At 41.7% G+C, this 26696-nt stretch overlaps 1 protein-coding gene across 1 annotated transcript in view; it reads right to left on the bottom strand.

Moving 5' to 3' along the window:
- The window catches only part of opn5 (opsin 5), a gene marked incomplete at its 3' end in the record, with an annotated part of 77727 nt that extends 51653 nt beyond the window's left edge, over positions 1-26074 (bottom strand). Inside the window, exons 1-2 of the mRNA XM_079254986.1 lie at positions 25974-26074; positions 6643-6789 (exon numbers count right to left, since the gene is read on the bottom strand). Of these exons, the coding sequence (XP_079111112.1) occupies positions 6643-6766 (124 nt within the window). The 5' untranslated portion in view covers positions 6767-6789; positions 25974-26074. The remainder of the gene's footprint in view (positions 1-6642; positions 6790-25973) is intronic.
- Between the last annotated feature and the right edge of the window lie 622 nt (positions 26075-26696).

Here is a 26696-nt window from a genome sequence, read left to right as displayed (position 1 = left end):
TTCCTCTCACGAGATTTTACGAGACTTGAGGCTAACGCAAGAAACATTGTTCAATGGAAACACTCGCAAATTTTTGTTTGTCAAAACTTACAAATATCGGTTTTATTTTACAAAAAAACTGTAATGGAAACACAGCTTTAGTCTAGGTTTAGGGTTTGAGGTTTGGGGAGGAGGAGAGTAAACATATGTCTATACTTAGAAGGATCAACAGCATTGGTGGTACAATGGGGCAGACAGCCACCAACCCAGGGATCCCAACCCTGGTCCTCAAGGACCAGTGTCCTGCAGGTTTTCAAATGTTCCTGCTGGAACACACCTGATTCATGCTCAGACAAGCTCTGCTCATGTCTCCTAAACACACATTGATTTGAAACAGGTGTGGTGCAGGAGGGACACTTGGAAAACCTGCAGGACACCAGTCCTTGAGGACCAGGATTGAGGATCCCTGCACCAACCGATTGTCAAAACTTACAAATATTGCTTTTATTCTGTGAAAAAATGTAAAAACAGCTTCAGTCTAGGTTTGGGGTTAGGGTTAGGTCAACAGCTGAAGGAGTCAAACCGCAGCAACTCGTACAAAATAGGGGAAATTAATTAGATTTTAGTCTCAATTACAATCTGGGTTTTCAACAATCATATAAATAAAAGGATTTTTTTTTTCTCTCTGCAGTTTCCTCTCCTGCTGTCTTCAGCTGCTAATCGAGCGTCTCTGGCGTTGCAGCGCTGTGCTGTAAACTCCTCCCACAGCCGCTTTGCTTTCATTCAGACACTGTTGCCAACTTGGAGACTTTCTCACTAAATCTTTTAAAACCCACTTGGTCTTTTTTTTTTTTTTTTTGTTAAAAGCGACAAGCGACAAATCTAGTGACTTACTGCAGTTATTGGAGACTTTTCTGGTCTTTTGACTTGAAAGCACATATTATTCTGCAGTTACAGAATGGAATAATGGCAGTAGGTTGTGGAAGTTCACGACAACATAGTTTATATTTAGCTATTCCGTTTATATCAGTATTTACACTTTGGTAAGACAAAGCTTCATGTTATTTGTTTGTTTTCTAAAATATGTGAAATCCTAAAGACATTGTTTAAAAGCCACTGTTTAAATGTTGAATAAATTCATGTTGTTAAAGATTCATTCATTTTCTGAACCGCTTAATCCAATTCAGGGTCGCAGGGAAGCTGGAGCCTATCCCAGCTGGCTTTGGGCGACAGGCAGGGTACACCCTGGACATCGCAGGGCCACACAGAGAGACAAACAACCATTCACGCTCACACTCACTCCTATGGGCAATTTAAAGTGACCAATTAACCTAACATGCATGTCTTTGGACGGTGGGAGGAAGCCAGAGTACCCAGAGAGAACCCACGCATACACGGGGAGAACATGCAAACTCCACACAGAAAGGCCACTGACCAAACCTCTCCCCAGCCAAGGATTGAACCAGTGACCTTCTTGCCACAGTGCTAACCACTGTGCCACCGTGCAGCCCTTGTTAAAGATAATTGTGTTAAATAATTGAGATCTCAATTTCAGTCAAAATAATCATGAATACTATTTTTACCATAATCGAGCAGCCCTGATACAAAACACACTTATTTGTGTCATGCATCATGAATTTGTAGTTATTTACCCAAATGACCTCCTTAAAGAAGTGGAATGTTTCCTTTATTTTGCTTGTATGTGGCGATGTTAAAAAGGGGAACGCAGAGACTTGACAGAGTAGGTCAGTTCTAACATTACAGTGTAACTCCAGACCCAACAAGGAGCTTTCTTTGTCTTTCCTTCTGCCTGAAGCATCTCTAAAAGGACTCGATTAAAATGGAAGGTCACTCATTTAATTTGCTTTTGATTGTTGGTCATTTTCGTCATCTGCTCGATAGATGGCTGTTCTTTAGAAACAGGCTGATTTTAATTCCCAGCATACATTACGGGCAAATATCAGTTTCCTCTGTTCTAGTCGGTCAATGAACGAAGGTCACTGCTACGTATGTGTTTCTGTCATGTTATTACCCTTTTAATGAACTGATTTAGCAATTCCTTCATTAGAAGAGAATTAAAAACACAACAGAGTACGCATCAACCCCCCCGCCCACCGAAGTCCTGCAGCTGCGGATGTTGAGACTTCACCGGAACCGTTTGTACTATCTGAGTTGTCCTTTGCAGACATAATGCTCACATATCTGCTGTGACCTGATAGAAGTTTAGAGCTGCAGCTGCATCTTTACAAATAGATATTCATCCTTACAGCTGTTTTTGTTTTTATTTCTGGCAAGTCTGGAACTTTTTCATTTGTGCACCACACTCATTAACGCATTTCTCACATGAAACACCTTTAGTATGACTCTAGAAGTTTTCAGATTGTGGTTGCAGACATAATCTCATTTTATTATCGGGATGCAGTTTTCTGTCAGAGGCTCTTAAGATGTATGTAAGTAAAGTTATAAAAGTTCCAAAATGTTAAAACCTTCTCTTTTCTTGTTAGAAATGGATGTCTATCCTTACATTCTGCTTTATTTACATTTTGCCATGTTGTGGAGTTTGTGTTGTCTGATTTTCTGTTTTATTTTGTAGTTTTTCTCTTTTAAGTTCCTTTGTGTCTTGTTTCCTGTTTTGCCGTCCGTTAGTTCACCTGGATTTAATCCACCTGAGTTTCCTTCTGTTTCTCTGTAAATAAACTACTTGGTTTCAGTTCCCTTTTGCCAGCTTGGTTGTACTTCTCCCTAATGTTCCTCAGTTCATATTCAATTCCTCTGCCTCCTGCCTTAATCCTGCATTTTACACACATACGACACATTTTGGGGTTTTATATGTCTAGAATTCATATTTGTCTGTGTATTAAGTAAATTTATACAATAGTCAGTGATACTTATAATATTTTATTCTGAGTTGATCAACTGATTCAGATCAGCTGGTTTTTAACAGGTGAATGGGAGAAACGCGATGTAGCTTGACAGCATAAAACGTACATCGAGGCTAAGATAAAATGTTCCTACACTTTAGCATATTTAGCAAGTGTTGTAAGAAAGAAATACACGTTTGTTAGAAAATTTCAACTGTGTGGGACCATTGGATAAGCGGATTAATGCCTTTTGATCTCCGCTGCGCTTTGTGCATCATAACCGTCGAATGCACGGATCCGAGTTGTTTAATCCTTACATGTTTTGTGATACATCTATTTTTTTTTATAAATCATTTTGTTTCTTAGAAAATAAAATACATTTTTGATTCCATTATATTTGCCAAAATGTCTTTTTCCCAATCCTTACCAAGCCTTTAAATACACGGTAGATTTATTGTGTCTCCTGACAGAGCCGTTAGCAGGTAGCAGAGTCCCAACAGTGGAAGAATTACGTACAGGAAGATTAGTGATGTACGGAAGCTGAAAGTGGCCTTTTCTACCTTTTTTTAAATCACTATCTGCAGGTAAGTTCGCCCTGTGATGGACTGGTGAGCTGTCCAGGTGTACCCTGCCTTTCGCCCAAAGACTGCTGGGATAGGCTCCAGCTTCCCCGCAACCCTTCATCAGACTGAAAGGAAAAAGAATGAATGAATCTTCAGGTAAGTTCATTTTCCGTCAGCTTGAGACAACGACTGTTTTTCTGTCGTAACAGGATCAGCTTGCTTCATCTTCATCTTCATCTTCTGCCGCTTATCCGGGGTCGGGTCGCGGGGGCAGCAGCCTAAGCAGGGAAGCCCAGACTTCCCTCTCCCCAGCCACATTTTCCAACTCTGCGGGGAGATCCTGAGGCGTTCCCAGGCCAGCTGAGAGATATAATCCCTCCAGCGTGTCCTGGGTCTTCCCCGGGGTCTCCTCCCAGAGGGACATGCCTGGAACACCTCACCAGGGAGGTCCAGGAGGCATCCTGACCAGATGCCCGAGCCACCTCAACTGGTTCCTCTCGATACGGAGGAGCAGCAGCTCTACTCTGATCTCCTCCCGGATGACCGAGCTCCTCACCCTATCTCTAAGGGTGAGCCCGGCCACCCTGCGGAGGAAACCCATTTCAGCTGCCTGTATACGAGATCTCCTTCTTTCGGTCACGACCCACAGCTCATGACCATAGGTGAGGGTAGGAACGTAGATCGACTGGTAAATGGAGAGCTTCGCCTTCTGGCTCAGCTCCTTCTTCACCACGACAGACCGGCACAGAGTCCGCATTACTGCAGACGCCGCACCGATCCGTCTGTCGATCTCACGCTCCATCCTTCCCTCACTCGTGAACAAGACCCCGAGATATTTAAACTCCTCCACTTGAGGCAGGACCTCCTTGCATCAATAAAAATATTGTCAAATGTATCAGAATGTCAATCTTTGTTAGACTTTCTAAAAATAAAGTCAACCTCCTCCAATCAATCTCATCAATACAATCATAATCAGACACACACACATACACACACAGTGACATTAAAATACATTATTCTGAGTATTATTATCAATGACAACAACACGGTGGCGTCGAGGTTAGCACTGTGGCCTCACAGCACGAAGGTTGCTGGTTGGTTTTTCCTCCCACTGCGTGAATGGGTGTGTCTCTGTGACGGACTGGGAACCTGTCCAGGTGTACCTGCCTCCCCCCCCCCCCCCCCCCCCCCCCTATGACTGCTGGGATGGACTCCAGCTTCCTTGGAGCCTGAACTGGACCAGGTTAACTCTGTGGTTAAGGAAATGGATGCTGTATAGTCCTTTGTACTGTGTTTATTTCTAATAATGTTTGTGATGACTTAGAGTGTATTTTATGAAGAGACTGAAGCTTCTTTCTTCTGATTGGAACGTGCTCACAGAGCTGCAAACAACTGGAACGAACGTTCTTCCCCCGACATTCTCCTTCCTGTTATTGTTTCTCACCAGATTTACCAGATTACTGATTGCCATATTTGTTCCTGTTTTGTTTTTATCTCCCTCAGTATGACGATGACAGCTGTTCCTCCTTCAGTGCCAGATTCTCTTCCTGTAGCTCCTGTCTGGTCTGGTTTCTTACATTTGCTCATGTCTCAGCAGGACCAGGTGACCAGCTTGACCACGACGCTGATGACAAAGCCTTCAAGTCTTGCATTTGTGGCAACACCTGTGTTGGGGTAAGTACTTACTAATTACTTGTTACTCATTGAAATAATTATTAGATTACTTTGTTAGTAACTGGATTTAAAAAGTAACTTCACTACTTATGACTTTACTCCTAATATACCGTGTATCTAGATGGCGAAGCGTCATGACCAGCCTGTCTGTGTTGTGTTTACTGTATAAATGTGTATGAAATGACATGTAACACTGTATGAAAGAACAATGCCACTGAACAAAGTAACAAGCTTTGTGGTCGAATCCACAAACAACAGCTGTGATGAGGTCATGCTTCGGTGATAAACAGGTCGCTCGCCGTCGTGGCTGTAGTAGAAGGACGGCTGTCGCCTGCAACTGAATGCAGGTCATACAGTAAACTAAAAGGAAGGAGAATGTCGCCACCCCCTTCACATCGTCACTCAAACCGATCTCTATGGCAACGTGCTGAGGTAAATTTCACGCAGCACTTAAACAGATCAGGAAAACATGGCTTAGGTAGCGCCGCTAAGAGTTTCCTTCAGTCTAGTTCAGTAGTTTAGTTACTGCAGTACTAGTGGAATGTAGTACTTTACTTCATTACCTAAAAAAGGAATATTGCTACTGTACTTTGTGACTCGTTGCTCCACAACACTGGGAACACTGGCTGGGGAGTGAGCTGCAGACTCAGCTTTTGACAACTTACAAGGCAAAGTGGCAACAGGTCATAAAAGGAGCATTTCAGAGAGGCAGAGTCTCTCAGATGGAAGGACGGATGGAGATTCACCAATCTGAGACAAACTGGAACCAAAAAAAAAAAAAAAAAAACTGTGGAACGGTTTCAGAAAAATGTTCCTTAACATAAAATAAAGAAGTTTATAATATTATCTACAGATTCAGAGAATTGGGAGGAATCCCTGTGTGCTTGTGACAACGTGGAGGTCAGACCTTGATGCTGCTGATCTCAGGACCTTTAAGGTAGCACTGCATTAAAACCAGACATGAGTCAATGCTGCTTGGGATCAGGAAGACTTCCAGAAGTCCCTGTCTGTGAAGCCAGAAAACATCTGGAGCGTCATGAAAGCTAAAAATGCTCAAATGAAGATCCAGGACTGTAGAGCAGCTAGAATCCTGCTTCAGAGCAGAATGGGACAAGATTCCTCACCTGAAACTCCAGCAGCTGCTCTCCTCGCTTCCCAGATGTTTACAGAGGAGATGCTAACGATGCTAATCATCATCCTGGAACTACTTTTTACAGATGTGCTGCTGCCATCAGGTCCACGTGGTAAAATGTCTCCGATTCAGCATTTTTTTTATTTACATGTAGCTCAGCGCTGCAACCTTTTGGACTTCAGATCAAAACAGACATTATTCAACATGTTATTCCGAACATGATGTAAGACAGCTGTGGCTGCCAAGAACGTTATCTGCTGCAGTGCACGTTATTTTTCATCACACGTACAACAACGAGTCGTGTGTTTCAAGGTGTCGTGGAATTTCCCGTTATTCCTTCCTTCAGAGTCAGCCAAGGTAAACCTAAACCTGAAACACTTCTTCCTGTGTCGTGCATAAAGAGTGTGTTTAGCAGCCAGAACACACCACTGACCTATGATGCAGATGTAAAAAGCTGCGACGATGTCCGCCTCTGGAGAGAGTCTTGAAGCAAACGGGTCACCGCGAAGGAGATAATGGGGGACGTACGAAGGATGGGGCCAAGTCGTGTTCTCCATCACTGCCGTCAGCGGGGGAGGTCCTGTGAGGAGGAAGAACAAGGCTGAAACAACTCCCTGAAACCGAATCGAGTTATGAGACAAAGTTAAATCAACAGCTGAAGAGGCCTGATGTAGACAGGCAGCTTCTACTTCACATCTGCATGCTCTCCTTTCTGACAGTGTTGTGCAGACACCAGCTTCTTCATGAGGTGCACATGTTCAACTGCTGGTCACCACAAATCAGCCAATCACATGGCAGCAACGCTGGTCATGTAGACACAATGGCGACGACCTGCTGAAGCTCAAACTGAGCATCAGACTGAGGTGGAGTGGAGATTTAAGGGACTTTGAACATGTCTGGTTGTTGGTCTGTTGGAGTGTTTACTGGGATTTTTTACACACAACCGTCTCCAGGGTTTCTGGAGAAGAGAAAACATCCAGCGAGCAGCAGTCGTCTGGGCCAGAAGGTCTGGTTGATGTCAGAGGAGACTAGACAGACTGGTTGGAGATGATAGAAAGGCAACAGGAAGTCCAGTTAGCACTGGTTCCAACCAACATCTGCAGAACATCATCTCCGAACACGCAACACGTCCAGCCTGGAAGCAGATGGTCTCCAGCAGCAGAAGACCACAGCGGGTTCCCTCCTGTCAGTAAGAACAGGAAACTGAGGCTACAATTCACACAGACTCACCAGAACTGGACAATAGAAGATGGAGAAACGTTGCTGGTCTGATGAGTCTCCAGTTCAGCTCCACATTCACATGGTAGGATCAGAATCTGCTGGAAACATCATGACAACATGGATCCGTCCAACGCTTCAGGCTGCTGCTGGTGTGATGGTGGGGGGGATATTCAGCCATAAAATCCGTGTTTGAACACAAATGAAATGAGAAATGAACCCAATCTTCACTCATTCTGCATCTATTTCTCATCTCCAACATGTTCAGAAACAGATGTGATCATAAGAGGGAGTGTCAGAAATTTCCAGATGGAATCGTTTTCATTCAATGTTGTCAATACAAATCATTTTTACTGACTGTTGCGCCATCAAATCATGAAATGGAACATGTGTGAGAAGACGTAGAGTACAACTGCTGAGCCGAGATAATCAGGATAGAGCTACTGCCAACAACACCTGCAGCATGCAGCATCTTTCTTCCACAAGGGGGATTAAGTTTAAGCAAAGCAGCATGAGGCAGGAAACCCAACAGCCATTTATAGCTATATTCATCCGCCTGACCTCTCTGTCTGTTAAGGTATAATCTCAGCCCTTTCATGCAGTCAAGTAAAGAACATCTTTTATTTCAGGACAAGCTGGCCGATCATATGGATGCTGAAATGATGCCGTATGAATGGATCAATACTCATATGAATATAAAAACAAAATGAAAACTGAATGTCGGAATTTAAAAAAGACACAGATCAACAATGTCGAAGATTTTCCATTTTCATATATATGTTTCTCTCAGGCCTTGGCTATCAGGAGAAAAAGATCCAGCATTCTACCTTGAAAACAACCAAAACGATGTGCATTCTTACATTTTTTCTCTTCTCATTGTTTCCCGTCACCTCCTCCGTCTCTTGTTCCACAGTTTGTGTCTGGAACAAGACGAAGACTACATCACACACCTCCAGTTGTCCCACTGTTGGACCTGCTTGTTTTTTAGATGACTTTTTTTACTTTTATTCTTTGTTTTCGAGACTGGATGATAACTATTTCACCTCGCGCTGAGCTTTGGCTGCTGGGATTGGATGCCACCGTCATAAAAACAAAGGAATAAGAAATCTGAGCATCTTATTAGAGACCGACAGGAAGTCATCACCTTTTACATCGAGCTTCAATACGGAGGTCCTGTAATATAATTCACACGTTTTTAATCACAAAATGTAAAGAATCATGAAGGTATCACAGTGGAACTCATGTGCAAAGTTTTAAATAGCTGGTTTGAAAACCTTCTGAAAGGCTGGAATCGTCGCTGACTCACCGTGGATCAACCAAAGAGTTTGCGTGAGATAGGAATTTCCTCCATTACGTTTCATTGTGTGGTTCCTGAGATATTTGTCTTATGTAGCTCTAAATGTCCTAACGGAGCACAGAACTCTTACCATAAACATTCATGCAACACAAGAGTGCAAACTGTGGCTGGAAGAGATGAGTGATCCTTATCTGAAACACTTTTCAGCATTGTCTAAATCTCCTTTGGACCCATTCTGTCTGCGGCTAATAAACGTTGCCTGACAATGTGCAGCAGGTGGTATAAAGCTTTAGTCGCTTTGGGTCACATCAGACGGTGTTTAACAAGTTACACAGCTGGAAATCATGTAGGGAGGTCTGCGTCGAGGAAAAGATGGCGATTGTAGATGTCTCCTCTAAGCCATGCACCCCCCCCAAACACACACACCGTTACAAACTATGCTGTTGTGTCTTTTGCCTTTTAACAGACCGTTTCATAACTGGCATGAAAAACCAACAATCAGCTGAAAGGTGGACTCATCTGACCAATGAACATGTCCTTTGTCTGTCTGTCTGTCTTGGATTAGCTTCCCCCAGAAAATCAGCAGCAGTTTATCGATAGCTTCCGCTTTCTGGTTACAGGTCTGATCACAATGGTGGATTGTTTGGGGGTTGGGATGCCAATATCGGTATCGGCTCAATACCAAGTGTGTGTACTGGTACTTGGTATTAATAAAAGTACTGATACCACACTAGTCAAGCCAGCGCAGATGTGTTTGATGACACACTTCAGACGTGTTTTAAAAGAAATAAATGTCTCGAATGTAAAAATGTGACATTTTTTGTTACACTAAAAGCGAGATCTTTGTTTCAAAACCACACATTTATAGTTGTATTTAGGTCAAATGTGCCAAATCCAAATAAAACTCATTGAAATTGTTAGATCTGTAATGTTATTATATTCATATTGGCTTCAGAAAGGATGGATGGCCTCTACTGTGCAAAATCTAAATAATCTAATATTAAATGGATGGCCATATCGCCAGAAAAATATAAAAATGGATTATTTACATTTAATGCTTTTATTGGGAACACCAACGTGTTATGTTGGGTTGAGAATCACTTTTGCATAGCCTGAACCACAACTGACTTTCCTCTAGTTGGCACCTAATGAAATCTTACACAGTTATAACAACAATAATAACCATTGTCGCAATAACGTTCACATTAACAGATTTGGTATCGGCAGATATTCAAATTTAAGATATCGGTATCGGATCAGTACTCCCAAAAAGTATATTGGTGCATCCCTTTTTGGGGGTAAACTGGTTTTCCAGGACATTCCTGAATCAATGTAGCATGTTGATCACGAAGGCATGATGGTGTCCAACGCAGTGCCGCCTTAGGGGCTTGATGTTCACACACATCCACACTGACATTAACTGAACAATATGCACAGAGTACGTGGGACCAAAGCTCTCTCCAATCTTCAACTTAGAATCTTTTTTTATTTTTACTAATATTTTACAATGTTTTCAATCTTGTTTGGACGGATCAAATGTTATTCTGTGGCTATACTCCTCCAAGATTTATTTATTTATTTATTTATTTATCTAAATTGAATCAATTCAATAGAGATCTTGCAGTAGATCACTGAACCCATGAAATTCTCTTTTCTAAACCAAGCATAAGCCTTATTCTCTCCATCCTACACTAACCCAGCATGGCAGCTACACAAGCCTCAGGTTGGTGGACTTATTATCGTTGACTTGGGAGACTCATGCACCACATAGACCCGACTGGTCTTTATTAAATTCATTGGAGCTCTTGGTGTAATCCTTTTTGAATGACTATATACTGCTTAGCCCGACCGTGCCCATTGGCAGTGTGTAATTAATGCTTAAAGACAGAGTTACAGGCTGACATAACATTTACTGCTCTGAACCAAAAGGAGATCTTATGGCTCTTGTGTTAGTCACATGCACTCCACTCTCCTGCAACACACTGACCTCCACCTCCCTTGTGGTTCTTTCACCCACTGAAAGTCACACTTCTTTCTCTGTGGGTCTTGATGTTAAATCATGAGCTGCATTGTCTGTCTGACACAAGAACTGAACTAAGATGCCGGTATTTTTAGGCCATTAGCTAGCTGTGCAAGGCCTGAACAGACCCGAGTAAACGTGTGTGTAGTCTAAACAGCTACAGCCAGAGGATGCAGATGGAGTGAGCCCTTCCTTCCTGATCAACAAACAGGTTTGAATAAGATGCTGATTTAAGAGTGACTGTAGCTGAACTGCAATGCTACTGAAGTCAGCAATGTGACTTTTAAGTCCTGCAGGTCTTCATTGTGGCTGCTGCAGGTTGACATCAACACTGCATAATCCAGATGACAACAAATCAATAATCTGACGGCCTCAAACAAGTAAATTGATTGTGCAGCAAAATGTCCAGCAGTTGTTTCCAGACAGCTACATTTGTATTACCAATTGTGTCGATGAATCATATTATTGATCGTATTAAATGCTGTTTATTCCCAAATGCTGTCAGTTCATCCGTCTCAATAAGAGCTCAAAATAATCCCAAATGCAGGAAACATGGCACACATTGTAGAGTCAATAATCTAGGTCTCATTCAGGGTGCACTGTTTTACAAAGCAAGGAAAATGTCTGCTGAATGACTGGAGACGGAAAGAAAGGAGTTTCAGCTCTGTTCCACACGGTGGAACTTTTGGCAACCAGGAAGCAAATCAAATTATAGGTTTACTGGCCTTAAAACACTTGTTGCAAACTAAAAGCCAGTCCACTTCAGACAAGAACATGTTTTGATGATACTACTGCCTGTCTCAGGATCAGTAAACGGGTTAACGTGTGTTTTAAAGGGGTAAATGAGGATTTTCCCACATTGTTAAATCATTACAATTGAAAAGGGTTGAGGAGTGAATTTACATGCAGTTCTGTCCAATCAGAAGAAGCTGTTTGTTGGGAGGGCTTGCTTTTCTAACTTGACTGGAAACCAGTTCAAGATTGAATTCACTGTAGAGCTGGGAACTGGGATGGCTGGAGCACAGGAGGAAGAGCATTAAGTTGTCTTCCAACCGGAAAGTAGGTGGTTTGATTCCAAGCTTCCCCTGACAACAAGCCAAAGTGTCCTTAAGCAAACACTGAACCCCACGTTGCCTCCCCATGTGCCTATCGAGGTATGAATGTGTGACTGAGCAGAGCACCTAGCATATAAAATGTAGAAGTGCTGTATGAAAGTGTGTGACATGTAGCGTTAAAGCGCTTCGAGTGGTCAAGAGGACTAGAAAAGTGATGTATAAGTACAGCCCATTTACCACATAGATACGAAGATCTATGAGAGGTTAAAAAAATGGCATAAACTGTCGCAGCAGCTGACATTACCAGTGTATGCCTGGTCTCTACTGTGCAAAATCTAAATAATCTAATATTAAATGGATGGCCAATTCACTAGAAAAATATAAAAATGGATTATTTACATTTAATGCTTCTATTGGTAACACCAACGTGTTATGTTGGGTTGAGAATCACTGTTGCATAGCCTGAACCACAACTGCCTTTCCTCTGGTTGGAACGCAGTCCAACATTAGAATAGCTGTGCATGTCCCATTTCATGTCAAAATATCTGTGATTTTGTGGTTGTTATATAGCAATTACATAGATTTTTAATTAACTGAGCTGCATGATACCAATCAGGCTTTTGCTGATAGTCAGAGATGAAAATCAAAAACAGCCTGGAAATTTGACAAAATTTATATTCGTAACTTTTTGAAAATAAGAGGGTAAATAAGACTAAAAGTGAAAATTTAAACCAAGCGGCAACTTAAAAGTGAAGCAAATGTAGAAGTGCAAAAAACTGCAGTTCCCACTTCATTCAAAACAGAACAAATCCCCATAGACTCCCATGTTAAAAAGAACAACTTCACAACAGAAATAAACATGGTACAAAAATCAATTTTTGGTTTAATAGGTCAGGTTTAGCTTCATGAAAACTGTGGGGGGGGGGGAGTGAATTTTTTTATAACTCCCCCATTTAAAAGTAATTTCATCTCAAAATTTGGCATATTTATGGGTGTGTCCTTTTGACTGACAGGTACACGATGTCCCACTTCAAGAAGAAGGAATGTAGAACAACGGTTTTTAGCCGGTTAACTTGTCTTTAGCCCGTTTACCTCTGTTAGCTGGTTAGCTCATGATAGCTCTGGTTAGCTCGGTCAGCTCTTAGCTACAGGCAGCTCAGAATTTGATAGATGTCAATCATCCACCATGACGCTCACAACCCCCCTCTCAGCTCCACGTCTTTGCCCGCATTTTTGTATTTTCCCGGAGAGACAACACGCGTGACGCTCCCAAGAACCACCCAATTAGCTTCAATTCAGCTCTTTAGAAACCTACAGGAGACGTCACGGAGGCTCCGCCCATCTTTTATATATAGTCTGTGGTTTAAACATGTCAGTGTTGTATAATGTGGCCAAAGTTTTCACCAATGTGAAAGTGTTCGAATCCAACTTTCAGACAGTTTCTGATTTGACTTTGCTAAATTTTCAGTCTTTAAAAGTGAGCAGACCAGAAGAGTCTGACAGTCCTGGTTACAGTATGTAACGAAATCCCGGCTGACTTACTGAAGACTGCGGCTTCATCACTGATTAACAGCACGGATTCAAAGCGGTTGTACTTATTAAATCCTTCCTTTGCTGAAGATATAACGCTGAACTCCCCATCATCCCTCTGGATGGAGTTGAAGGCTATTTGATAAAAGTGTTTCGTAGATTTTGTGAAATCCTCTGCATCCAGAACTAAGCTCGGACATCACAAGAGAAGCATATCATTCATTCAAGTCATTTAGTTTGTGTGTCTGATAGCAGTAAAAGCTACTCATCATCAGCTGTTTAGACAACATACTCAGGTCCACTAACTCCGTCACCACCTGCATACATCTCCCTAAATCTAAGATTTCACACATAAATGAAATCAAATGAAATCTGTTCAGTTATCATGCAAGTTAACAGTAACGAAGCTTTGAAGCAAAGTTCAATAAAAGGAGATTATCTTTCTTAGACCTCCTCCAGTTTGCCAATATGGTGCCTGATGAAAAACCAGCTCTTCAAAGACCCCCAACGGTGTGGAGACGCTGAACCTTCCTCATCATTTTTCACGTCACGTCTTGCTCGGCTTGAGCTTCACACCAAACAGTCGACCTCCTTCACCAACCATCCTTACAAACTAATTTCCTCTTCTTTTTTTTTTACAAAGATTTGGCGTGTCTTACATTTGAAAACTTGGGAAGACTTTTACGAAAGTCAGACTGCTGATATGTTCCAACAGTCGGTATTTATTTTGTCTTGTGCTGTTTAAAATGGCAAGACATGTTTATTGGTTATTTTTGCTCTGCCTGTTTTTCATTTCAGTAAAAATGCATACAAACAGGTATTTTTCTTAACAGCCTTTATCATTATTTGGCTGAAATGATTAAAGTATTATTAGATAAAGCACTATAAAGCCCAATCAAGTCAGCTAAACTGAATTTATTCCCAACAGAAGTTTGTAATAAACAATGAGCAGCAATTTCTTATCTGCATTTCATTCTCTGAAGTCTTGGCTTTCAGGGGAAAAAAACATCATACAGAAACTATTTCAGATATATATGTTTTTCTTCAGCTTTTTCCATTTCATTTATTTATTTGTTATTATTTATTTATATATTTTTTTCCTTTCAGACACAGAACTTTCTGTTCACTTGTTGATCATTGGCTGCTTCTTATTTGACATTACTGTGAAGCTCTCTGATTGGTTGAAAGTCTGATAGAAAGGGGCTCCATCATCATTTTGTGGTCTCCTGTCAACATATTAGTGATAACTACCTTTTTTTTTTCTTCGGAAAATGTAATAACGGTGTTATCATTGATCCCTCATTGTGGATTTACCAAGTGAGCTGTGTTTCCGTTTAAGGTTTAAGGAATTCAGGGTGCTGTACCATCAGCTACATATACCATAGTGGTACAACAAGCACTGTTCCAATTTGCAAGGTGCCTCTGAATCCACCTGAAGAACCTGCGGTTCATTTGGCAAGGAGCGGAGACTGCTTGTGGTGGACCCTTCCGCCCTCCTTTTCCCAGAATTCACGTCACACAACATGGTTGAACGCAGAGGAGCAGCTATATTTTCTTCTATTTACCTCACTTTAGCAGAAATGTGGCAAAGCCAAATACACCAATGACACTGGAATCATGTAATATTTCATATTCATGAAATTAAAAAGTTGTTAGAAAATTTTGAGAAAGAAATGTTTTCTGTTTCAAGGAACAAGTGAAAAAAACTTAAAAGTAATATTTCCAGCTTCATTTAGGTTTAGTGTGGCTACATAGGTTGTCTCATTTCACAAATGTATAGCCCAAGTAGCTGACGTAGCCCAAGTAATTTATGTAGCCTACAGAACCTAAGTAGCCAACATAGCCCAATTAGCCTAATTAACCTACATAGCCTAAGTAGCCTCAGTAGTCTACATAGCCTACAGAGCCTATGTAGCCTACGTAGCCCAAGTAGCCTTCCTAGCCTTCATAGCCTAAGTAGTTTATGTAGCCTACAGAGCCTAAGTAGCCTACGTAGCCAAAATGGCCTAAGTAGCCAACATAGCCCAATTAGCCTAATTAACCTACATAGCCTAAGTAGCCTCAGTAGTCTACATAGCCTACATGGCCTATATAGCCTACATAGCTGAAGTAGCCCAAGTAGCCTAAATAGCCTTCGTCCTAAGTAGTTTATGTAGCTTACAGAGCCTAAATAGCCTATGTAGCCAAATTAACACCAAGTAGCCTAATTAGCTGACGTAGCCTAAGTAGCCTAAGTAGTCTATATAGCCTAAGTATCCTACATAGCCCAAGTAGCCTAAGTAACCTATGTAGCCTAAGTAAGCTACGTAGCCCAATTAGCCTAATTAGCCTACGTAACCTAAGTAGCTAGCGCACTCTGAAACACATAAACTCTAAAAGGACACGCAGTGTTTAAGTGTCTAAATGAACTCTGCATTTTGCAAGTGGATCGTAAACCTCCTTGATGGGACATAAATGCCTGGAAAACTAGATTGATTACCTGAAGGAGGGGTGGGCAAGGTCAATGCTAGCAAGTTACTCTTCTGTCGGTACTTTCTCTGTTTCAACATACCTGATTCAAACAAACATCTCATCAAGCTCTGTTCAGGGACTCATTCATTTTAAACAAGGACACATGGAAAAATGCAGAACTGTTTTGCTCCAGGACTCAACCTGCATACTGCTAAGGGGATCTATCCATCACACTTTACCCCACACAGTTGCACACTGCCATACCTGAGCACACCTGAGCAGCTGTTGACAATATAAATACTGGTGAGCTCAAGGACTTTTAGGATGAAAATGCAATATTTAAGTCATACTTATATAATAATTTTTGTCAATTAATTTGTTATTTTAAATAAATTGTAAGATCCTACAGTTTGACTTAATTTCCCACAGAGGAAAATTCAACAAGTTTTCATTTATTTAATTCATTCAAGTGAAAACAGGCACATCACTCTCTACATGTCACCCACCAACCGACCCTGAGGCTCACCTGGCCTCCGGCGGCACACTGCGACTTACAACCATGCCACAGCAGGAAGCATTCTGCTCTGAAACTGCAGAAGCTTCAACATGAGGAGAAACTGTATTCTGTGGTGCACCTTTTACCCCTTATGCTACAAGGATGCTCTGATGAGACCAAACTGCAGGCTGCTGTTTGCAGTAATTAACTGGCCTCATATCCATAAAGCAGAGGCTGGTAACTGCGGTCCTCAAGTCCTGCAGGTGGTAGAAGTTTCCCTGCTGCAACACATCTCCCTCAAAAGAATGGCTAACTAACTGTGCAGAGTTTCATGTGCAGCACGAGTCTGCCAATTAGGTCCGAGTCTGAGTCAGCTTGCAGCAGGAGAACCTCTGCCTGCACGACCATTAAAGACCGGAGTTTCCCACCTCTGACAAAGCCTTAAAAATGGGTACATACTGCGATGCCGTGCCGACCTGGAGTGTCTTGTTCCTGCTCAGCTTCTTCTCCATCTCTGCCTGCAGCTGTCTGTCATCACCTCATCACACTCGCTAGTAGCAGCAGCCACTCCAGGTCAGGTTGTTAAATACGACTCTACGGCATTCAAACCACTGCTGTCTGCTTTGGTTGGACTCTGACCTTTGCTTCATTCACTGTAATAAACTGGTTTTCATGTGTATCAGCCCACTGGTCCTGTGAGTCATGACACAAACAGGTTGCAGTGCTCAACTTTGTTTTCATCCATTCTGTTTATTTTTCCTCATCCGTCTCACTACTGTCCGCCTGCACACGATCTGACTTTAAGCAGAGCCGGAATCTCCCTTCAACCTACGGAGAGGCTGCCGGTCACCAGGGAGGATGGATGTGAACCATTTAGCTTTTTATAAACATGTGCAACAATCTTTGTGATTTTTTTTCATTGGAAAAACTCTTCAAGAACAACTTATAAAGATTTGTAAGAACATCTTGGCGAAAGAGGCCCGAAAAAAACTGTTGTAATCATTTTACACCAACAACTTCCATGTTTTTATTGGCTTCAGACATCTGTGAGTTTAGGAGGATGAACTGGAAGTCGGAAAGGCTCTGAGGCTCCAGGTGCACGCAGACAAACTCTTGTAGCAGCTGCCAGACGGTAGCAGAGAGGAGAGTCTCCATGGCGATCTATCATAGCGGTGAGGAGAGGCTTCTCTCCACCACATCCACGCGTTTTTCTCCATCTGTCTTGGACAACCTCTGTGACCACAAATCATTTCAAATGAAACTGAAAACCACTTTAGAGTTTTGTCCTGCAGAAAATTTCAGCTGCATCGTCCACGGCAACAAGCTGGCAAATGAGCCTCAACTGACCTTCAGTAGCTGCTTCATTGTTTATCCTTTGCAGTTAAAATGAATTTTATTTTTTTGTATCCAAGCTTGTGTTTTATCTCAGCCTGCTAATCTGTTTCCCTTCACACACAAAGCTCAAGTGTCAAAAGCACACTAACTCAATTTATGACCCTGTACTCCACCATGATGGAATTCTTCTGCCCGCGGATCGCGCTGCATTAGTAATGGCTGCAACAATAGAAGCTATCTGCCATCCAGGGTCCGCATGTGTAGGTGGAGTGACAGATTTCTTTCTTTCTTTGCTGGATTTACAGACAGCCTGTGTCATTTTCTCATGAAAAACTCAGTTCTGTTGTGTCCTTCTTGGGAAAAGCAAAGAAAAGCCATGCCCCCATCTCTGTTTCTGTTCCCCATCACACCAGCTGCACACAGTTTCTGCTTCTGAACAGTAAAACGTTTTCTGACTCGTCTGGAGCATTTCTGAAAACTCCAACTCAGGTTTTTATAAATGTTTGGACATGTTTTATCCGCACTAATCTACTGAATCCATTCCTGTTGATTCCCAGCAGCCGGATTCAGTTCAGTTTACAATAAATCCTGTTTCATTCAATGTCAATTCATTTACAGAAAGGCCCATTTATGTACCATTTCTTAAATATTAAAGATATCAAATGTGTATTTTTATACACTGAACCCGTTTAAAAGACACAACCACAGTCTGAGAGAAATCAGATTACTGTAATAATCTGATCAGACTCGTCCACTGTTGCAATCTGATATTTGTAGATGTCTATTATCGAGTATATACATGTGGTGATGTCACTTCTGGTTATTTTCAAGACATTCTGTGTTTTTTTTAACATAGCAGAAACCATGATCTCAGCGTTAATGAGAGAGGAAATAAGCTGCCAAATAGTTTACAGGTGAAGGAGATGTAAAAGTATTTGCTAGAAAACTGTTTTCCTTCCATCATTTCTGGCATGAGGCCAGATCAGTCTCACACTTTCTGTTTCACAAATATATTATTCTGATGCACACTTTTATTATAAATGTCGAAATGCACATAATCTATTTCACAAACATAATATTGAGGTAAACTTGTAAAATATATTCACAGATAATACGAATAGCTGAACGAGCATTTACAACCTGCTTCTCATTCGTCAACATTCTGCAGAGAAATCTGTTTGGTGGGTTTTCAGACTCCTCGTTATATTTATGAAACAGACTGTGTGCATTTCTACATTTATAATAAAAGTGTACATCAAAATGATATTTGTGAATTAGAACATGTTCATTTATGAAACAAAAAGTGCGTTTCTGAGTACTGAGACTGATCTGGCCTCATACGACTCTGCAGACTCCGTCCACCATCTCTGCATGTATTCATCAAGTTCAAACCCAGTGTAGGAGATAAAGTAAAGCTTGTGACATCGTCCACATCGAGGCTGCAGGAACAAGATAAAAATGATTTTCCGTCTGGTCCATTCATCCTCCAAGAGTAGCAGCAGGGAGGAGGTCACAGCAGGGGGGGGGGATGTCTGCTTTTATGTGCCATGAACCGCTTGTTACCTCCGCCACGGAGGTTCTGCTTTTACTGTTTGTGTTCTAGATAACTCAAAAAGTTACATTCAAGAAATGTTCAGGAGTTGTTGGAAATGTGAAAATGAAGAACCGATTAAATCCTGGTGGTGATCCGGATCACCGTTTGGATCCAGGAATGTTTTAAAAGGATTCTTTAACATCGTGCTTGGCGGAGGTTTCCACTCTCCGAGTTTCTAGTTTTATATTTAACCAGCAACTTCTTCAGTGACAGGGCGGGTCGTGCACGCGGCAGGGCGGGTCGTGCACGCGGCAGGGCGGGTCGTGCACACGGCTGGATCCATGTGTTTTAATGCCAATGCCTCGATCAGCTGTTTCATCAAAACAATCCGTTTTACCTGCAACAGCAAAAACATAGCAGCGACATTTTTCCGCTTCCTGCTTTTCCATGTTAACCACGCCCACCTCAAACGTCCGACCAATCACACTCTACTTCCCGGAGCAAGAAAAAAGTTCTGCCAGCCTAATGTGTCGAGAACTGTCTTCAAACACGTCCGCAAAGAAAAAAGCTCTGGCTCCTGGTGGAGGACGGGACAAGCTTTAGCAGAGCCTCTACCAGAGGGACATGATAGGTGCTGGCAGGGTGCTGTTTGTGAACAAACTGGCTCTAACAACCGACTCTTTGTTGTCAAAGAGAAGAACTGATTCCTGTCCAAGAGAGTTAAATCTTTCTAAGGGGAGGTTTTTTATTTTGATTGGATCATTAGGTCAGTTACATAGAAGGAGGAGCCCAGATCATACCACTTTGTAAAGAAGGAAGAGTCTGTTAGAGGAAGTGTAATGGTACAGATCAGGCACACAGGCAGAGCTGGAAGTCAGATTTACATCCCTCCAACTCTGCATATGAACAATCAGAACAGGAATGATAAATATGCTCAAGCTGAGAGAGTTGGTGGTGTTTTTTTATAGGCATGCATATATTTATATATATTTTCTGTATTATTCACTGTTCTTATTACTGCTTTACTGTCCTTTTTATCTTAAAAATTTCCAGTGTACAGACGTGTACAAATGGCAAATAAAATCTCTGCATCTGCAACTGTGTCAGGAGATATTAAGTAGTTTAGTGTCATCATGTTCAGACTCAGGCTTTTACTGACTTTATTTGCTCGCTGTAATTTTGTGTTCAGTTTTTTGTTTGATTAAAATATTAAACATAACTATATTTTCAAATACAAAAATCCACAAAAACAAGACTCCTACGATAAAAAGAAGGAAAAAGACCTACCACTAAACCAGTCAATCATTATTGGTAAATTAGATTAAAAACTAAGCATAACAGCCGTTAAGGAGGAGCTGACTCTTCTCTGGGAATCGAGTCAAAAGAGTCGGATCTGTGAAACGAGCTGAACTTCCCACCACTACTACATGCATTCAGTCAACAGTTAAAGGGACTGAACTTTGGATCAGCTGATATTAGAGACTGTAACACATTCAATATATGTACCAGAAACAATAAGTGTTGGATTGTGTGGATGATCTTTGTTTCTGTCATTATTATTGTTTACTTATTTAAACGTCCTTAATATGCAGGGATGTTTTTATGACCATTAATGTGCATTGTCATTTGTAAATAAAAAAATGAAAAGAATCTGCATTTGTCATTATCTCAGCAGGTAAAAAGGTCATGTAGGTGTCTTATCACAGCTGTGAAGAGAATTCACCAAAAACCACTTTATGCTGCTAATTGATGAAGTTTCTGATCATTTTCCAGCCTCCAGTAAAAGACGATCTTACGATCACTCTTGTTTTGTCTCCTTTTCTCTTTTAATCTTCTTGCTTTCTTTGCTGAATCAGCGACGTTGCGTGTTAAAAACAGCCAGTTCTTTATTTTACCGTGAAGCCAAACGTGGCGTCCTGAATGTAAACATTGTATCGTGTCGGTTTCTCAGCGTCGGGACGCCGCTGGGCAGCAGCGTCTCCAGAAATCCACATGATAGATGTCACTGTGTCATCGAACAAATCCGGAAAGCAGAGTTTTAAGGTCAGAAAGTTACATAATGTGTCATTAAAACCTTTCTTTGCAGTCATTAATGGAAACAGCTTGTTGTGACGGAGAGGCGATGCAACAGCAGCAGCACTTCAAACCTTTCACACGACGTTTTACCTCCCAGCCCCTCAAACCTCCTGGTATCTGACTCAGAAAGCTAAACACAGAGGGATGCACTGATCCGTCCACTCCCACCCACTCCCCAGTTTATGTGTTTGTATGTAAGAAAAAGACTGTTAGCCAGATGTCCAACTAACACGCTTAACACCCAAGTCCTGGGATTATTTCTCACACAGCATCTAAGTACATTAAGCCCATAATCAGGCCTCAGACTCGTCCTCCACGCCGTTTACCACGACGCCATGTGGCGGCAGGATCCGGATGATGCTCGCTAAGCTGATTTAGTTTTAAGAAAGACTTTTTTCAGACACAATTTTCAGTCATGAAGGTTATTTTCAGAGTGCTGAAAGACTTGATGAAGCTGCGTGTGTTGGAATCGCAACACGTCTGTGTGTTTTCGGTGTGTTTTAGGTGTGTTTTCGGTGTGTTTTAGGTGTGTTTTTGGTGTGTTTTAGGTGTGTTTTGGTGTGTTTTCGGTGTGTTTTAGGTGTGTTTTCGGTGTGTTTTAGGTGTGTTTTCGGTGTGTTTTCGGTGTGTTTTGGTGTGTTTTCGGTGTGTTTTCGGTGTGTTTTGGTGTGTTTTCGGTGTGTTTTAGGTGTGTTTTCGGTGTGTTTTTGGTGTGTTTTCGGTGTGTTTTCGGTGTGTTTTAGGTGTGTTTTAGGTGTTTTTTTGGTGTGTTTTAGGTGTGTTTTCGGTGTGTTTTCGGTGTGTTTTAGGTGTGTTTTCGGTGTGTTTTCGGTGTGTTTTAGGTGTGTTTTCGGTGTGTTTTTGGTGTGTTTTCGCTGTGTTTTCGGTGTGTTTTAGGTGTGTTTTCGGTGTGTTTTAGGTGTGTTTTCGGTGTGTTTTTGGTGTGTTTTCGGTGTGTTTTAGGTGTGTTTTGGTGTGTTTTAGGTGTGTTTTCGGCGTGTTTTCGGTGTGTTTTGGTGTGTTTTCGGTGTGTTTTAGGTGTGTTTTCGGTGTGTTTTTGGTGTGTTTTCGGTGTGTTTTCGGTGTGTTTTAGGTGTTTTTTTGGTGTGTTTTGGTGTGTTTTAGGTGTGTTTTAGGTGTGTTTTCGGTGTGTTTTCGGTGTGTTTTTGGTGTGTTTTTGGTGTGTTTTCGGTGTGTTTTAGGTGTGTTTTGGTGTGTTTTAGGTGTGTTTTGGTGTGTTTTCGGTGTGTTTTCGGTGTGTTTTTGGTGTGTTTTAGGTGTGTTTTGGTGTGTTTTCGGTGTGTTTTCGGTGTGTTTTAGGTGAGTTTTGGTGTGTTTTCGGTGTGTTTTAGGTGTGTTTTGGTGTGTTTTCGGTGTGTTTCAGGTGAGTTTTGGTGTGTTTTCGGTGTGTTTTAGGTGTGTTTTGGTGTGTTTTCGGTGTGTTTTAGGTGTGTTTTGGTGTGTTTTCGGTGTGTTTTAGGTGTGTTTTGGTGTGTTTTCGGTGTGTTTTCGGTATATTTTATCCGTAACTGTGACTCTGCTCCAGACTTGATGTAAAGCAGAGCTTTCCAACAACTTTTACTTCCACAAGCCAGTTTCTAAATGAAAAAAGTTAACTATTCTAAAGTAGGAGCGTGTGACTTTCTGACCTCAGAAATCCGTCTTTCAGACTCATTTTTACGACACGCTGACATTTCTCATGTACGTTCCTGAAGCTGTCGCCCAGCAGCATCCCAAGGCTGAAAAACTGCAATTAACAACTGTTTTCTGGGGCGCCGCGTCACTTTGCATCATCATTTTACATTGTAGCACCGCGTCACACACCAGCCGCTGGGAATCAGCACACTGATCGGTAGAGACAAGCAGGGAACAACCAGGAAATGCGAACATGATTTAGCACGTCGGACAAAGCAAAGGTGACGTTCGTCAGCGACACGAACTGATGTTAACCGGTCAGCCCAGCGAGCCTCGTCTCTGCAGGTTGTTCTGATGCAGAACGACACGTTGCTGGAAGTGCAGAAATGCAGCCTCACAACGCTGCTTGCAGACATCTGAAGGAACCGTTCCTCTCTACGGGTCTGAGCTCCACTCCACTGCTTGGATCAGAATAAACTGATGATGGAGGCGAGAACGTTAAAGCTGGGGGGGAAATCACATCGTAGCAGGAGAGGGATGAGTTAAAGACAAAACAGTAGAAGAAGAGATGCTAGACTGCCGATGCAGGAGACCTAAAACACCACAGCTGGAAGCACGTGCACAACCAAGATCACTGGAGGTGTGACGATACTCTTTTGTCCCGATTCCTATTATTTTAGGTGCCGATTCCGTTTAAATTGCCATTCTCCCAATTTTTTGATATTGATGATTTTTGTAGAATAAAACCCAAATAAATGTATAAAACTTAATTTTTTGCTCATCATTTTACTTGATTTCAATGAGGACGAAACAACCCTGTCAGGGTTTGGACTCTTCGTGCTTTAGTTTCAGGTTTCCTGTTTTATTTTGCAGTTTTTCCTGTTTAGTTCTCCTGGTTCTAGTTTAGTTTTATTGATTTCCTGTTGATGTGTTTCACCTGTGTCTTGTTGTGTTCAGTGTATTTATGCCCTCTGTTTCTCTTCGGTTTTTGCTGGATCATTTTTAGTCCGCTGCGTTCCTTTGGTTAGAATAAATCTAACTTGAATCTGCGTCCCTGCTGCTCATCTCTGCATTTGGGTCCACATCGCCACCCTGACAAACCCAGCAGCCAGACCATCATTCTGCTGCTATAACGCCCAAGAAGACAAGTAAAAAGATCAATAAAAACAAATAAAATTGACAACAATTTTAAATGGATTATTTTTGTTTGTTTGAAAGAAAAAATCTATTTTAAAATTGTGAAGCAACAAAATCCAGATTTTCGATTTTTCAATTCAATTTTCAACCCCTAAAGACCTCTGATGTTTAACCAACAATAAGCTCCTGACAGACTGACATAAGTTGTAACATTTATCTGCTGACTCGTGTCATATCTTGGTGTTTGACAGTCTTTACAGATCTAAGTTAAAACGATAAACCAGTTGATGTTCTACGCTTCTTATAAGGCTGTAATAACCATCGACTAACTACCAACCAACGCCATGCCTCCTTCCAGCTGCCCAAAGGCTGCTAGAAAATTCTGTAAATATGTTGAATCCACATTATATTTGCTTCGACAGGCAAATCTCGGGCATTTCAGTCTTTTTTTTTTTCTCCACTTAAAGCCAAGTTTTGTCTTTATATCTAAAATAATCCCATATCTGCCCAAATGTTTGAGTTTATTTTCAACAAATATTTAAAAAATGTGAAATAAAAGTGAATCCACATCTACTTGGAGCCAAGCCTTCCAGATCACACAGACTCAGTGAGATTAGCACCCACACACTGATTTACATGCGACCAACATGTTTTCTGCTTCTGTGAAGATTTTCTCACACTAAGAAGCATAACATCTTGAGCGCGCCAACTTCTGAAGGTCACAGTCAAACAGGAAATCATCCTCGAGAGGGACGTGAGGGGACTAAATCAAGCCGGTCCTTCCACAGCAGGAAGGACCGGCTTCTACTTAAAGTCAGTATAATACATTTAGGGACCCTACCTGTGGTTCTGATGTCCTGCTCACAGTCAAATAATTCTTTTTATTTGCAGGATTATGTGTTTTTTCCAAGGAAAACAGAATACAAAAGAAGCTTTAATGCAAATTTCCTTCTTTTCTGTTGCAGTAACTGTGATGAAGTCGCTCAAGTCTTTTCTCTGAGGACACACGTTGATTTCCAAATAAAAGCTGCTGCATTAATGCATCCTTAAGATCTTCTCATTTCCTCTGAGTAGATCAGGATGCAAGTATAAGAGAAGAGTTGTTCCTGCATGTAACCATGTTTTAGCACATGCAAGCAGAATATTTCTGCACCAAAGCTTTCTGCATTAGAAAAGGATTAAATCAAAGTAGAAACATTTTAAAGAGATTACTGCAATCTCTTGTTACAGTCTTAAAACCAAATCATATCACAGGTTTCTCACGTGGAAGCGACACATCGCTTGCAAACATGGCTTTGAAAAGTGCTTCTGTTTGCTCAGAGACCAGTTACAGAACACCAGATGAGCACCACCTCTTCCAAATCCCGAAAGACAACTGCTGGAGTTGTGTAACAGCCTGTTTATACAATACTAAGCATCTCTGGGGTCCCAAGAAGCATCTCTGGGGTCCCAAATAGCTGACCAGAAACATGGCGTTGGGGTCAGAAAATAAAAACTGAAAAACTGACTGGTGTTAAAAACTCAGTTGTTTTAATGCTGAGCTTCAGAAATGGCAAGAAAAGTTACAGTCATGTAAAAGGAGATGGTTTCCTAAACTAACCAGCAGCTTCTGGTTGTCAACATCTGGTTTCTGCGCGTGGAAGGAGAGGCTGAGGAGATCAAACCAGACAGTAATGTCAGGAATTATTCATCTCAGCAGCTCATCATTTACCTAACAAATGGATATCACGACTGAAATTAGTAGAAAATCTGCACTCTGTGGACATTTTTCTTTCCAGACTGGAAATCTAATTCTTACTGTTGCTGCTTGGAAATCTTTCTGACATCTGGGTGGAATATCACCACTGTATCTTCTAGCCATTGTAAACAAACAGCTTGCAAACATAAAGAAATATATAAATGAACTGAACAGATGGTTTCATTCTAAAAACCCGAGTTCCGCAAAGACAGAATAAAACGTGCAGAAGTTGCTCCTCTCACCTTCTGATCAGCCATTCCGAGATGAGTTTAATTCCCACATCCAGGCTGTTAACCAGGAGGACACGGTGCGTTCAGGTGCAGCAGACAGCACGGAAAGCTTCCCACGGAGCGCCAGCTGCAACTTCTCTGGTCCGTGGAGACGCGCGCTCTGCTGGTGGTGCGCGCACACAGCTCCACAGCTGGAGGAGAAATGCTCACACACATCCGGTCACAGCTTTCAGAATAAAGCCCGCCCAGCTAGGACCACTTCCTGTCTGCAGGATCCCCGGACCCCCCCTCCCCACCCAACACGGAGCTGCTTCTCAGATCCACTTGTCCAATTTTTTTTTTTTTTTTTTTTTTTTATTATACTCATTTTATTCTATTCGGGTTTTGCTCATTTAATTGTTTTTGCGCAGTTAAAATTCAACATGTAGCTTTTTGGGGTCCATTTAAACCAGCCCACATGGGCTCCCCATGTCCACCTCATGCCGTATGGGGCCCATACGACCCACATGGGCTACATTAACTGAAACCACATGGGATTTGTACAATTTGCTCAGCTCAAACAAGTCCCCACATAGCCAAACTGAACCCTTATAGAACCCAGATGGGCCTTCTGGTTGGGATTTTGGACCTGTAGCTCAGTCTGGCCCCATCTGAAAGCCAGTAAGAACCAACTATGTTAACTTCTGCATTTTCCTGAACGTCCCTGTTTGGTTCTTTTTTTCTGTTTTACAGTAA

Source organism: Telmatherina bonti, assembly GCF_933228915.1.
Source record: "Telmatherina bonti genome assembly, chromosome: 16".
In the NCBI taxonomy this organism is placed as follows: Eukaryota; Metazoa; Chordata; class Actinopteri; order Atheriniformes; family Telmatherinidae; genus Telmatherina; species Telmatherina bonti.
This window is presented reverse-complemented; position numbering and strand designations above follow the sequence as displayed.